Source organism: Staurois parvus, unplaced genomic scaffold (assembly GCF_062004578.1).
Source record: "Staurois parvus isolate SC_StPar_1 unplaced genomic scaffold, SC_StPar_1.0 ptg000403l, whole genome shotgun sequence".
NCBI lineage: Eukaryota > Metazoa > Chordata > Amphibia > Anura > Ranidae > Staurois > Staurois parvus.
This window is the reverse complement of record NW_028318199.1, coordinates 4,859,981-4,876,500: the sequence shown is the minus strand read 5'-3', so window position 1 is coordinate 4,876,500 and position 16,520 is coordinate 4,859,981. Positions and strand designations below refer to the sequence as shown.

Here is a 16,520-nt window from a genome sequence, read left to right as displayed (position 1 = left end):
GTTAATACAATTATCTGTTTCCATTGATAGCCATGTACCATCTTATCCACTATTTGTACAGTTTAGCCTATTTGCTCTAAAACTATGGCTGCTGTTTTTTGTGGCTGATACCCGTCACACTGTTTGCATCTAGGGCATCAGCAACAATTTACTGTGCCCGGGTCTCACTTTCTGTATTTTATTTTTATGGTTTTCTATGTCTGTGTCTGATGAATATGCTCCACCTATGGGTGGTTTTTTAACCTAATAAAAGTCGTTCAATTTTATCCACTGTTCCTATATTTGTTCAATTTATTTAATTGATATGGTTTGGTACCTTTAAAGCCCCATTAGTTTTTCTGGTTAGGGTTTTTTTCAACATATTTTCCTTAGGGGCGTGGTACCAGTAAAACCGTGGTTACAAGGTCAGGGAGAGTCACTTTCTCTCCATCTCCCACTCCTTTAATAGTTAGTATATAATAGATATGGGCTGTTTAATTTGAGGGTATGTTCATCCAAATTGGATGAAGGGTTTAGGAATTACAGCTCTTAAGAGTAGCCATCCCCCCTTTTTCAAGGGAAAAAAGTAATTGGACAATTGAATATAATCATAAATAAAATGTTCATTTTTAATATTTTGTTGAGAATCCTTTGCTGACAATGACTGCCTGAAGTCTGGTACCCATGGACATTACCAAAGACTGGGTTTCCTCCTTTCTGATGCTTTGCCAGGCTCTAACTGCAGCTGTCTTTAGTTGTCCTTTGTTTGTGGGTCTTTCTGCTTTTAGTTTTGCCTTCAGCAAGGGAAATGCATGCTCAATTGGGTTGAGATCAGGTGATTGACTCAGCCATTGCAGAATATTCCACTTCTTTTCCTTCAAAAGCTCCTGGGTTGCTTTTGCAGTGTGTTTTGGATCATTGTCCATTTGTACTGTGAAGCATCGTCCAATCAACTTTGCTGCACTTGACTGAATCCGGGCAGACAGTATATCTCTAAACACTACAGAATTTATCCGGCTGCTTTTGTCTTCTGTCATATCATCAACACCAATGACCCAGTGCCATTGGAAGCCATGCATACCCATGCCATCACACTATCTCCACTATGTTTTACAGATGACGTTGTGTGCTTTGGATCATGAGCTGTTCCAAGCCTTCTCCACACTTTTTTCTTCCCGTCATTCTGGTACAGATTTATCTTAGTTTCATCCGTCAAAAGAATGCTTTTACAGAACTGGTCTGGCTTTTTAAATTTTTTTTTGGCAAAGTCTAGTCTGTCTTTTCTATTCTTCAGGCTTATGAACGGTTTGCACCTTGTGGTGAACCCTCTGTATTTGCTCTCGTGAAGTCTTCTCTCGATTGTAGACTTTGACAATGATACACCCACCTCCTGGAGAGTGTCCTTCACTTGTCTGGATGTTGTGAAGGGGTTTTTCTTTACCATAGAGAAGATCCTGCGATCATCCACCACTGTTGTCTTCTGTGGACGTCTATGCCTTTTTATGTTGCTGAGCTCACCAGTACATTCTTCTTTTCTCAGAATGTACCAAACTGTTGATTTGGCCACTCCTAATGTTTCTGCTATTTCTTTGATGGATTTGTTTTGTTTTTGAAGCCTTACAATGGCCTGTTTCACTTGCATGGACAGCTCCTTACAGCTTTTGATTCAATTGTCCAATTACTTTTGGTCCCTTGAAAAAGGGGGGATGGCTGCTCTTAAGAGCTGTAATTCCTAAACCCTTCCGCCAATTTGGATCTACATATCATCAAATTAAACCTGAGAGTGTGCACTTTCAGTCCATATCCATTATATAACTATAGCTTGAATATGTTTTGGTAAATACCTAAAAAAAAAAAAAAAAAAAACTAAAATCGTGCCTGTGTCCAAATATATATGGACCTAAGTGTGTGTGTGTGTGTGTGTGTGTGTGTGTGTATACACACACACACACAATGGGGCAAAAAGGTATTTAGTCAGCCACCAATTGTACAAGTTCTCCCACTTAATAAGATGAGAGAGGCCTGTAATTGGCATCATAGGTAGACCTCAACTATGAGAGACAAAATGAGTAAGAAAAATCCAGACAATCACATTGGCTGATTTGGAAAGAATTTATTTGCAAATTATGGTAGAAAATAAGTATTTGGTCAATATCAAAAGTTCATCTCAATACTTTGTTATATATCCTTTGTTGGCAATGACAGAGGTCAAAGGTTTCCTGTAAGTCTTCATAAGGTTGGCACACACTGTTGCTGGTATGTTGGCCCATTCCTCCATGCAGATCTCCTCTAGAGCACTGATGTTTTGGGGCTGTCGCTGGGCAACACGGACTTTCAACTCCCTCCACAGGTTTTCTATGGGGTTGAGATCTGGAGACTGGCTAGGCCACTCCAGGACCTTGAAATGCTTCCTACGAAGCCACTCCTTCATTGCCCAAGCGGTATGTTTGGGATCATTGTCATGTTGGAAGACCCAGCCACGTTTCATCTTCATTGCACAGAGGTACCTACTTTTGTGGAGGGGAAGGGGAAGAAAGCCTCTTATACGAGGAACCCAATGGGGAGAATGCCTTGGTATATTGTATCAAATGGCAAAAAAAAGCCCCTTTTGTTGCTGGTCATAAGGAAAAATGCTCCTTACAGACAACTAAAAAGCTAATTGGTGTCATTGGCGTCAATGGTTACTTATCTGAGAGTTGAGAGGATATGCTCCACTAGTCCCATGCTGTCACTCTGCTGAGTGATATTAGACCTGGTACTACATTAAGTTGGTGCAATTAGGCTGGAGATTAATCAGCCACTGCTCAATCAACCCCTAACAACCTCTGAAGGAACCCTGGTTGAGAAAGGTGGCTGTAGAGACACTCAAATCTAGACCAGATGAATCAGAATTCAGCCTGTGTATCAGTACATTGCAAACCTGTTATGATTTGATCATATTACCCATATACTTATGGACCCACTTTAGGATCAATCCTTTGCCTTCACCACTGCACAACAAAATATTTTAAAGCTAAAGTTTTATCTGCTTATGTTTTGCTTTTCCTTGCCCCCTATCCGTGACAGTCTCTTATCTGGATTGGACTGTTTCTTAACTCAGCTGGAACTGTCTCTTAGCTGGATTGATCTGTCTCTTAGTGGGGACTATCTCTTAGTTGTATTGGACTGTCTCTTAGCTGGATTGGGCTGTCGATTATCTGGGACTGTCTCTTAACTGGATTATGCTGTCCCTTAGCTGGATTGATCTGTCTCATAGCTGGATTGGGCTGTCTCTTAGTGGGGACTATCTCTTAGTTGGATTGGACTGTCGCTTAGCTGGGAATGTCTCTTAGCTGGATTGGGCTGTCTCTTAGCTGGAATGGGCTGTCTCTTAGCTGGAATGGGCTGTCTCTTAGCTGGAATGGGCTGTCTCTTAGCTGGAATGGGCTGTCTCATAGCTGGATTAAACGGTTTGTTAGTTGGATATATCGGGATGTCTCTTTGCTGGATATATGTGGGAGGTTTCTTTGCTGGAAATATGGGGCATGTCTCTTTGCTGAAAATATGGGGCACGTCTCTTTGCTGGATATATGGGGGATGTCTCCTTGCTGGATATATGGAGCATGTCTCTTTATATGGAGCCAGTTATATATATATATGGAGCAAGTTATACAGCTAATATTTATTGCATCAATTATTTTCCCCATTATGGGTGTGAGTGGAGCCTCATGTCTACGTTTTGCCTAAGGCCTCACAGAGCCTAGAGCTGCCTCTGCTAAAGGAGCAGGTGTTTCTGCACAGAATGCATTTGTATGAACACCACCAATAATACCCACTAGTGGTGCTTAATCGCCATGATTTCAGTTCATTGAACTGAAATCCAATGAATAAAAGAGATAGGGCAGGGGCAGTCAGACTGGGGTGGAAAGGGCTAAATGATGCTGGATGTCCTTCAATCAGGTAATGAGATAGACTCTATGGGGAAAGAACAAAAATTTGCTGCTTGCTGCTAATGAGATAGACTCTATCTGACCTGCTGTCCTCAGTGTGCAGTGAAATCAGATTAAACATTTTTTTAGTACAGGAGCCTGTACAACTTTGCATAACTCAAGGTAAAGCTGGAGTTGGGCTTTAAAGACATAGTAACCCTAAAACATTAGTATGCTTATTTAACAGCACCAGTGAAATGTAAGCTCACCTGAATCTGATAACCATAACAAAAAAACCCTGAACTTTTAAGTATATGTGAATCCTTACCTTGTAAAACAACTCATTTGGTTTAAAATAAAAATAAAAGGCAAAACAACTGAATATATATATATTATAAATACCTATTTTTAAGCACATAACCTTTGTTCTTGGCTGCATAAGGGTCAGTTTGAAATAGGAAAACAGGGGGACTGACATGATCGCCAGGTATTTCACAAAAAGTAAGGAATACAAACACAAAAGGATACTTTTTTAACACAATTACCTGCTTGGTACAGACACATTTCAGAAATATGAAATGTTGGGTCAACATATTCTTAAGAAGCTAGTGAAAAAGTCTTCAGTAAGTGTTTTCTTATCATTGTATTATAAACAAGCTTACCTATTAGTGTGAGCTGTTTAGACATCTTTGACATAATATCAACTCCATTCTTCAACCATGTTATTCTGGGGTTAGGAATACCCTCCGCATGACATTTCAGACTTGCAGAAACTCCTGGTTCTTGAGCTTGAGTCTCAGGATAGACTCTAATGACAGGAGGGACTATAGAAGAAACAAATGAGGAAATGTCATCATTTAGACACATGTAATCATTTGTAGGGACTGAAAAATGGAATCGATAAAATATTCTGATTACTACTACATAAAAGGTTTGGTACTTCTGTTTTCTTGATTGTATTTCATTATTATCAACTTCACAGGCATGGAGGGTCACATTTTTTACCTCTACAATTTGAGGTGCAAGATATGTACAAGAATTATATTTGTGAATCTGGTTTGTGCTAAAACTTTGTTGTGGTTCATAAGGTCACTTATTCCAATATACTAAAGGGTCTAATTGTGTTTTATTAATGTTTTCACACAAGATTCACACATTTTTCTCTAATGAATTCCATAAGAAAAATGTGTGAATCTTGGGCAAAAGTTATATACATCTCCTGTGAAGATATTTATAAATAGACCTCGGTACTCCACAATGCAATACAGCTTTGGTGTTTCTGTTAGAGAGAGAGTCAATTTACATTTTGTGCATAACTTCTGTTAATGTGCCAGGTTAATATTACAAACCATCACTCAAACAAATACACACATACACAATTACTTTACCACACACATACATTTTTTTATACATGCAAGCTTTCATGCACACCTATCATATACAAACCTTTACTTTTTGGTGATCCTGTTAAGTTTATTACTTGAAAATCCTGCCAGTAACAGCACTTATTGTTCCAGGCTAATAACTCTAAGCTATTGTCTTGCAATTAGCAACAGCAATACCAGGCACACGTTCAAGCTCAGCTTGATCCCATGTGCAACAGCTTATCTCTGAGCATCTGCATTCGATGTAAATTACATCTACCCCATCATATAAGGGTAAAAAGGACAGTGCAAAATCATGGAACCTTTCTTTCAGAACAAGCTCTTTCAGAAAAAAATTTAATCAAAAGAGCTTAAACTATAGCACTGAGGAATCTAAATACACAAATATTTAATTTTTTTAATTTATTTGCACAACAAACAAGTAAATTGCCATGTGCATTATAGGTATAAACCATGTGTTTGATCACTTAAAGCTGAACTCCAGGAAATCATAGTGCCTGGACTTTGTGGTGGTTTATGTAAGGATTTATTCTACTTATAAAGGGCGGTGTCCCTTTCCCTTAGATGAAATATTACAGTGCCTCCAGCCGTTAAAATACAGCAAATATTTAGTGAACCAATAATTTGGACACCTCGATAATTTGATCACCACTTATTATTATACCTTGAATCCTTTTAGCCAGTATGATTTCGTACCATACACACAAAATTTGCCTTATAATAGATAAATATAAAAATTTATTTATGTACAAAAATTATATATATATTAACACAAAACGCAAAAGACTGGTGATGAATGAATACTGGTACACACGATCAAAGATATACTATATCAATATCATACACAATTTTTCTAGATGATAATGATTATTAAAAATTAAATTTAGTAATAACTAATAATTTAGAGTATGTCAGAGGTTATTTTCTCACATCCCGTGGCCATAGGAATGGGAGAAGATATTCCCTGATAAATTATACTCTAATTACTAATATTTAATAATTTATGAAATATGAAAAATTTGTAATATGACACCAACAATATCTAACAGTAATACGGGATCTCTCTCTCTATATATATATATATATATATATATATATATATGAACACCCAATACAGTTGTTATCACTCTAAGGTAATTCTTATCACTCTAAACAACAGAGGAAATATGCAATACAAAATTAAATGGACAGTCTCACCACACCCAGAACTTGGACTATGACACTTTCCCAGTGGATTCAGCTGGCAATGGAACGCCTTGAGAATGATGGCCACAGGGACAAGTGATAGATATGTAGTATAGTAGAGATTCAGAGGTTTAGAAGTTTAGTAGAAAGCTTAAAAAGTTTGAAAGGATGAAAGAATGGTTATTCAGTAGAGATGGATTTCAGCCACTTCAGATGTCTTCAGCTTCTTCCATCAGTTTTCAGCCAGGTTCTTCTTTTTTTTCTCAGTGAGGTTTTCAGTGAGGGTTTTTCAATGAGGTTTTTTTTTTCTAAATGAGATGCATGGCTTTTTATACCATCTAAACTATTGTTCTAAGAGACCCTCCCAACAGGCTTTTGATTGGCCGGTCGAGAAGTGTATGTACCTAAGCTATCTCTCACCTGTCCGCCAGATGGCAGTCATGTACCATAGAACAATTTGAGTATTGATGATGACTCACACCTCCGGTGGAATTCAAGGTGATTTCAGGTATTAAATATACGTCTCATCCAAATATATATTTGATTATACCTATAATGTTCTGGATAGGACTATTAAAGATATATGTATATTCAGTTATTCATTTCCCTGAGATACAAACTTGTGTGAAAGCATTTGTTTTCTGATACAACATACAACTGATGCTAATTCACAATATATCTTACTTTTCCTCATCTCAATACTCAAGTTAGTGATATACAATCCCCATTCTGCTGAATATATTGTTGTGTGTGAAACATACTCTTTATAACATCCCATTGATCATATGCTTTTTGATAATATCTCTGTGGGTAGATATATTCAGTTCTTAGCCTTATATGTCCTAAGTTTAACCTTTTTGTTTTAGAACAAAAATTCCCATGAGTAGGAAAGACCCTCTGTTTACCTGTCCATTGTGTAGGAGTTAGGGTAAACAACCAGTTATACTTGTAACCTTCGTGGATAATAGTATATTGTGACAGTTCGAGAAGTTTGTTTGTTCATCACACTTTCCGAGGTTTCGGGTGAACCTTTAGCCAGTTAGGTTTCCGTCTCATCATTGTCTTTTGGTTAGGTGTGATGACTCAATGTTTAGAGGTCTAACGTCTTATTTGACTGTCTGATTAACTTTTGTATATGCATTTTCCCCAACCTCAATATACAAACAGTATTTGTTGATATATGTATCTTTTAGTTAGTCTCATAGTCGCCAATTTAAACCTCAGAATTGTTGGTCTTAGACCACCTGTGGATAGTCAAACAGTCTATTGTCTCTGGGAAAAGTTCCCTTCGCCCATTATCTGCATGTCTTTACTAGAGGGTCCTTTGAATTTCAACCAAAAAGAGTTAACGCTTAACAGGTGGCTAGGCTGGTCTGCTGTTGAAATAAATTTATGTTTTTGATAAATCTCTTCAAAAGGCACTACAGCTTTTATCAGTTCCTAGAGTCCAGCTTTAGCCTTGTACATTGCATAATGCTACATTGTAATACTATATTTCACAAAAAGGTCCCTTGTTCACAATTTTTTTCTGGTATATGTTTATAGGGTGTCAGCACTGCAAGTTTAGGAAGCACCTACTGTATATCTACATTTGATATAGACTAATTTGAAATAAGTTTTTTCAGATAATACTTTCATGACTAGTGCACCCGAGATAGGTTCATCCAGACCCCACTACACCACCATTACCCTTCCATACCAATCCCCTTTACTTACTATACTTACAGAAAACACAACACCAATTTTGGAGTAAAATGGCCAACACGGCCTTTTATTAACAAATCAAGTTTAAACACATCAACCATTCCTTATAACAGAAAACATAAAGAGTTGTCGTTGGTCTTTGAAGGCACCCCAAAATGATCCGAAATGCACCTGCGGACAACCATATTCCACTAGGCCTCCAGCCGCAACCAACCAGCTCGGAGACAACCATACCATCCGCAGTGCAGCACCACCATCTTCCAGTTAAACCTTGGTTAACTGGAATGTTCCGGGGCACACCATACCAACGATGGGTCCCACACCATTTTGTACCTTCAAGATAAGAACCGCCTCCAAAGACCAACCACCGCCACAGCACGCTGGGTGAGCCCTTACCCATGCGTGCCACACCACAAACAAACCCCTCCGAACTCCATCCTGTAGACCCAGAGACCATATATACGATCCAACCGCATTCAGATGTACCCCAGCACTCCAAAGATACCTCCAAGTATCCACCTCCAGCTCCAAATGTCGGACCACCAGCCCCCCATTACGGATAAAGAAGCGCCCCACCTCCTTGTCGACCTTCAGATCATTGCCACCCGCATGAAGCACCAGGACATCCAGTGGGCCATCCCGTCGAGTCAAACGCTGCCCCTCATGTAGCACACCACCCCACAACATACCCGGCACAACCATCCAGCTGACAGAAGCTTCCTGCCTAGCCAACCCCAGCTGCCTACCAGTAGACCTAACATCAGCCCACCGGGCCCCCCAAGAACACATAGGAGTGAGCCAGGATCCACACCAGGCCACACCGCTCCCTCTGAAAGAAAAAGGACAAGCAATACCCCCAGGACAATACATCACGCAGACAGGACAGACACTCCCCCCAGGCCATGAACAACAGAACACAGGACCCCACCCCACTAGTCCCCCAACAGATGCGGACGAACGTACAGGCAAAATCTCCGTGAATCCCACCTACCAATACGTGTGACCCATATCCAACAAACCCCACCTGGCAGCTTCCGTAGCAGCCCCCATCCAAAGCGAATGCGAAGCACACAAGGACGCATCCAACCAGCCGCCGTTAAACACTGTCAGAAAACTGACACAAAGTGAAATAAGGAGGACCCCTCAGCGTGCTGGAAAAAAGGACCCCTGCCCCACCGGACGATGGGATAGAAAATCTGGCACCGCACCCACCGGGCACACAGGAGATGCTGGAAGAGCAAAGAACCGCACCCATGCACCACGCCTTAATTGGTCCGTCCTAGACCGACGGACGAGCACCTCCACCCCAGTAAACCCAGCACACGACCTCATCCCCCAATAACCCCCGAATAACTGATTTAGACTGACTACCGATCTCACCAAAACACAATGCCCCAAAAAGGCCACGACAAAGGCAGTCCGAAAGAAACACCTCGAAGCCCGAAAGACACACAGACCGCAGGTGCACAAACCAAGACCCTAACAACTCAATGGACAGCGGACGCCGTGAATCCCTTCAGCGATGAGCCCTACGGGAACCCCGAAGGGCCTGTCGAACCCAAAAAGGCTTTCGTGAAAACCCCGACACCCCCGCAACTTAAGAAGGCCAAACCAGCCAACCGGCAATCCAACGCAGCAGCCGACACCCCCGCTCTAATTTCCGTGCCAAAATTACAACACAGCGAAACCCACCTCAAGCCCCCACGGATCAATATTGACCCGCTGCAGCAGGTCCACCACTCCCGCCAGAAGTCGAGTATGCAGACCATGTCGCCTCACTCACCGACTACCGGATCCAGCCTGCAACGACCCCAAGGCAAAATCCCACAGCCAGTCGGGACAAGGAACCCCGCGGTGCTCCTCCCCCAGCGCCAACCCTCGGAATGTGTCCCACTGAAAATGAGACAAAGCGACAGCCAGAGTGTGATCAACCCCAGGGAGATGCACAGCATGAAGAAAAATGGTCAGCTGCAGGCAACGCAACACTAAATGGTGAAGCAGGCCAACCACCGGCCGCGACGAAGCTGAGACCCGATTGACGACCTGAACCACCCCCAAAATGTTACACCGAAAATGAACCCTTACTTCCGAAAATGCTCCCCCCACACTGCAACCGCCAGCACCACCGGGAAAAATACCAACAGCACCAAGATACGAAGAAAAAAAACCCGCCTCCCACCAGGAAGCAGGCCACGGAGCCGCACTCCACCGACCCTGGCAAAAGGCCCCATATCCCACGGAAGCCGCCGCATCCGGGAACAAATCCAGGTTAAAATGGCTCCCAGGGCCAGACATCCACAGAGCCCGCATGTTGAAAGAATCCAAAAAGGTGAGCCAAATCTGCAAGTCCGCCTGATGCTCCCAAGTCAAGTGAATAAAATGTAAAGGGGAGGTACCCCCGCCGTCGCCAATCGGCGGCAGAACACCCAACCCATCGGCAGTATACTGCAAGCGAAGGTAAGCTTTGCCCAACAACGACTGCCAGGCCCGCAGCTGAAACTTACGCTTGCCCAGCACCCCACGAAGCTCAACTTGTAAGGCCAACAGCTTGTCCTCAGGCAGCCGGCACTCCACAGCTCCTGAATCCAAACAATGCCCAGGAAAGTAATCACCGAAGCCGGGCCCTCCGTCTTGTCCAACGCCAGCGGAATAACGAAACGTTGTGCAATGTGTTGCAAAGTGGCCAGCAAAAACTGCACATACCCCGGAAGCTGGCGGACCCACACAAAGAAAATCATCTAAATAACGGATGACCGCATTCACCCCCGAGACATCTCGCACCACCCACTCCATGCACGAACTGAACTTCTCGAACAAAGCGCAGGATATAAAACACCCCATGGGAAGGCACTTCACAACGTAAAACGAGCCCTCCCAACGACAACCCAAGACACGAAGACCGTCCGGATGTACCCACAACAGCCGAAACGCTGACTCAATATCCCATTACGCCAGGAGCGCACTTCGCCCATACCGACGAACCCAGCAAACTGCCGCATCGAACGACGTATAATACACCGCACCTGACTCTGTATCGATGGCGTCGGTCACCAACCCCCCTGTCAGGAAGGACAGGTGAGGAATTAACCGAAACGCATGAGGCTCCTTTTCGGGCACAACCCCCCAAGGGAGAAAAAGAAAACGGGCCATGCGGTCTAACCCCACTTCCTTACGCAACTTAGCCGAAACCACCTCTGCATACTGCAAGGCCGACCGTGAGTTCCGCGCTAAGGGAGGAATCAAATTCAAACAACACAGGATGTGGAAACCCTCCGAACAAACCTTGCCGCCAGCAGCATGGCAGGTGCCTGATCAGGGTATCTATTTAGGAAAGGCCACATACTTTTCACCCTCACTGGCGTCGTCCCTTATACCCGCACGCTCTCCGGAAAGGCCTCTACCCCGCTTGAAACAGCGCAACAAAGAATGGGTGCCACCGCACCCAGAACATTCGTGCTTAAAAACGGCCGGACCCTCAGAAACGACAACCACCCTAATGGAACCGCCAGCAGAACCCCTACGCTTTGAGGCCAATTGTCCCGGGGAGAACGAACCACCGGCCCCATCTCGAAAAACAGACCAGAGGGCCTCGCCGGAGTCATAAGCCGCATCCAAAGGCCACGGACCTTACGGTCCAAGCGCCACGACGGGTGAACCGCCCTACGCTGCCGAAACTGTTCATCGCACCATAGCCCTGCGATCCCCCCATAAACCCAGTGAGCCTCGCTAATAGCGTCAAGGTAACAGAAAAGCGCCGAGCTATGCTCAGGGGCCGTTTCCCCAATGACACTGGCCATAATCGCGAAAGCCTGCAACCAATTAGCAAAAGCACGCGGGATAAACCGAAAAAGAACGCTGCTTCTCCGCGTCCTCCCGCCTGCCCTCGTCAACCCTCGACCCGTCGACAGGCAGCCGCTCCAAGATCAAGAGCGTGAAGATCTCGACATACACACCTCACCCAATCTACTCTCATACATCCGAATGTAAGTGCGCACCAACGGGCCCTCGTACCACACGTACACTGCGAAGCCGCCCGGCCCTGTCACCCCCACCCAAAACCGTGGATGGGGCCGCCGAGCCCAGAGCACCAGTCACCGCCGTAACCACCCCTGACCCTGAACCTGGAGAAGAAGAAAACACCAGGCCCCGCGCGTCCCCAGTCTCCTGCCCTAGGCCCCCCGCAAACATCCCCACCTGCAGGCGGGAACCACACAGAAGCAGGCCCAGCGCCCCCACTACCGCCCAGTGCAAAGCGCCGCAACAAGTCCCCAGCCGGACCGCAAATCGCAGACCCCCGCACCAATACCCAACGAGATGACGCCGCCCCCTGACAGGTCCCGGAGAGCAGCTGAAAAGAAGAGAGCAGACCCAAAAACCGGTAACTCACCAGGCTGCCCAGGAGACGTCCCAGCAGCTGCGCGTCCAAAATCCACCGGCGCCGAGTGGCCAGCTGTCGCCCCCGTATCGGGTTCTGACAGCTCGCCCTCTGATCGGTCCTCCTCCGCTCGATGACTGGATGGCCTTCCAGTCCCAGGAGCCACGGGTCCCACAGGTCTGTGCCGCTCCTGCCTCCCAGCACCAGCCACGCTCCCTGACGACTCTGGGCACTTGCCAGACCTCCACCTAGCGCTGCACCTGTGGAAAAATTTTTTTTTTTTTTTTTTGAATGGAGCCGCTGCTCCATGTTGCCAGGGGGCCCGGCAGCCACAGCAGTACATCTCCCCCTGCCGGGCACCCTCCCTGACAGGTGCCTTGTCAGCGGAGGAGCCGCTGCCATCCCGTCCTCACTGCCGTGCGGGTGGGGGGGGGGCTTCATTCACGAGTGACCCCGCCCCCCAAACTCCGCCAAAAACTAGGATTCCTCCCGGCCTCCCCGCGAGCAGAGGCAGGAGAGCGCCCTGCCAGCGGGGGCCGGAGGGTCCCGAGTGGGGCTCCCATCCTGGAGCTGAGCCCTGGGGTGTGTGGGGAGACCGGGGGAAAGCGCGGGAGAAAGCTCTCCGGAGGCGTAGACCTCCCAGCACATGGGCGCTCCCTCCCAACTACCTCTGATGAGCCCGGGTCCCGCAGAAAAGCAAAGACCAGGCTCCGCAGCCAGGCCCTCCCTTTGGAGGCAGCAGACTCACCCAGCTGGGCCCAACCGTCCTCCGTATGGCTCTGCTATGCAAAGCCATGCATAGCAGTGTGCAGGAGGCAGGGCGGACTGACAACTCATGGGGCCCCCGGGCAATAAGGGATCCTGGGGCCCCTGTGTCCCTGCCCAAACTCAAAAAGCCTATGAAAAAAGGGGTACCCGGGGCATCTCATGGGGCCCCCTACTGACCCCGGGCCCTCGGGCAGTGCCCGACTTTCCGAAGCTCTCTCTCCCACCTCCAGCTCCCAACTGACGCCCCTCCCCAGAACACCCCACCCTAAAGTGCAGGAGACCCCACCTACACTCTTCTCTACCAACCAGATCCCCCAGCTATCCTTTACCAACCCTAATACTATCATTAACCCTCACACGTCTTCCTTCCCACTCTGGGCCTAGTCATGCCTGCCCTACGCTAAATCTTTTCTTCTTTTATCGCTGCGGGCATTTCTTTAAATAAACATTCAAAATCTCAAACAGAAAACAGAAAAAGGATTTCAAAATACCAATCCTACATCTGAAATACTTTTTGAAGAGTACAGTTGACACATCCTCCTCCTCTGTTGCCTCCACTGCATGTCCAAGTACTGCTCCGCAGCACTGCTCACCAGTCAGTAAGCATATCCATTGTTTTGCAGAACAGACATTGTTAAGTTGTTGCTGAGCTAATTAGCTCTGTGGAGAGGAATCATATTTAGCCTAAGAATCTTGTCATCTTGAAACATCCAGACGTAAGTAACCCCCATAAGCTTCAAGCAGGTAGTATAGTGTGTGACAGTAGAAGCAATCTCCTGGCTGCATTTAACCACTTGAGCCCCAGAGGATTTACCCCCCTTAATGACCAGGCCTTTTTTTGCTGTTTGGCGCTGCACTAATTCAAATGATAATTGCGCGGTCATGCAATGCTGCACCCAAACAAAATTTACGTCCTTTTTTTCACACAAATAGAGCTTTCTTTTGGTGGTATTTTATCACCTGTGCGCTTTTTATTTTTTGCGCTATAAACAAAAAAACCACGAAACTTTTGAAAAAAAACAATATTTTCTACTTTCAGCTATAAAAAATATATTGTAAACTCAAAGTTAGTCATAAATTTAAGCCAAAATGTATTCTGCTACATGTTTTTGGTAAAAAAAATGTGCATTAGCGGGAAAACTGGCGCTATCTAGGAGGGACGCTAACACTATCGGAAGTCCCCAGTGACACTAATACAGTGGATCAGTAAAAATCTGTTCACTGTAATCAATGACACTGGTAACGGCAGTGAAGGGGTTAACTGGGGGGGGGGGTGATCAAGGGGTTAAATGGGATTTCTGGTGCACTAGCGGGCAAACTGGCGCTATCTAGGAGGGACGCTAACACTATCGGAAGTCACCAGTGACACTAATACAGTGATCAGTAAAAATCTGTTCACTGTAATCAATGACACTGGTGATAGGGCAGTGAAGGGGTTAACTGGGGGGGGAGATTAAGGGGTTAAATGGGATTACTGGTGTACTAGCGGGCAAACTGGCGCTATCTGGGAGGGGCGCTAACACTATCGGAAGTCGCCAGCGACACTGATACAGTGATCAGTAAAAATTGGTTCACTGATCAGTGACACTGGTGACAGGGCAGTGAAGGGGTTACCTGGGGGGGTGATCAAGGGGTTAAACGGGATTACTGGTGTACTGGCGGGCAAACTGGCGCTATCTGGGAGGGGTGCTAACACTATCGGAAGTCGCTAGCGACACTGATACAGTGATCAGTAAAAATGGGTTCACTGATCAGTGACACTGGTGACAGGGCAGTGAAGGGGTTAACTGGGGGGGGGCGAGCAAGGGGTTAAACGGGATTACTGGTGAACTGGCGGGCAAACTGGAGCTATCTGGGAGGGGCGCTAACACTATCGGAAGTCGCCAGCGACACTGATACAGTGATCAGTAAAAATTGGTTCACTGATCAGTGACACTGGTGACAGGGCAGTGAAGGGGTTAACTGGGGGGGGGCGATCAAGGGGTTATACGGGACTACTGGTGTATTAGCGGGCAAACTGGCGCTATCTGGGAGGGGCGCTAACTCTATCGTAAGTCGCCAGCGACACTGATCAGTAAAAATCGCTTCACTGATCAGTGACACTGGTGACAGGGCAGTGAAGGGGTTAACGGGGGGGGGGCGATCAGGGGGTTAAATGTGACCTAGAGTGTTCTAACTGTCAGTGTGTAGTGTTTTACTCACTGTTTGGATGTCTTCTTCTCTGTCTGGAACGGAATGTGTCCAGGCAGAGAAGAATGACATCATATCCTGCCCTGTGTAAATGTCAACACAGGACAGGATAGGACAGGGACCGATCATGTGATTTCAGCCAGAAATCACTGGCTGAAATCTAATGATTGATCCCTCCTGGATCCAATCGTGTCACCCGCGGGTCGGCGGGAGCGCACGCGCGCGCCCCCTACCCGCGAATGTGTCGGGAGCACGGAGCACGTTTTAAAACATGCTTTTGAGCTCCACTGCCGCCCTGCACACGTATATACACAGTGGCAGGGCGGCAAGCGGTTAAACAAGAATGTCTGACCCACATGCTTTACTTTCCCCATTTTCTTAACTGTGAGGTTCCTCAATACCTACCATGGATTGAGTGAACTGCTAACTCAGGCAAACAGGGTTTCCATTCACTTTCAAGTTAACTGTCCCCTAAGACCACTGTATTGTAGTCACAGCACAAACACCTCCTCTTCTCAGTAATTCATTTTTGACATGCTGACACAATGGTTTTCCAACCTGGATGGTGAAGAACCTGTATGAGCAACATACTGCAGGTAGGTACAACTTGTGGTACACAACAGCAGCAATGACTAACAGCGGCTAAAACATCAGGTGGATGACTACATAGGTTCCATGACTGTGCTTGTCACAATGCTTGGCAAAGAACCCATAGACTTCTGAGAGCTTGCTCAATATGCTCTGTAAGTTCCACTTGACTGGACAGAGTATTCTCTGAGTCAGTGTGGCAGATGGTGTTGTCATTTGTGCATCCCTCCAGTCACCAGTTCCAGATGGTCTCCTCTGTGTTTCTATTACTCTCTATTACTTGAATAATTAATTTTACTATTATCATCTAAATCAGTTGCAGCTATATAATTACTTGTCTTAGGTTTAATACCAGGGCAGCTCACAGTTTAAATATTTTGCAGAGTGCATTTTGCAATAAATATCTGCAGCCAGAATTGTTTTGGATGCTTGCCATAG

General features: G+C 45.6%; 1 protein-coding gene across 1 annotated transcript in view; it reads right to left on the bottom strand.

Moving 5' to 3' along the window:
• Nucleotides 1–16,520, bottom strand: part of FSTL4 (follistatin like 4) — a 1,219,954-nt gene that overhangs the window by 222,854 nt on the left and 980,580 nt on the right. Inside the window, exon 4 of the mRNA XM_089686641.1 lies at nt 4,550–4,711. Within this exon, the coding sequence (XP_089542767.1) occupies nt 4,550–4,711 (162 nt within the window). The remainder of the gene's footprint in view (nt 1–4,549; nt 4,712–16,520) is intronic.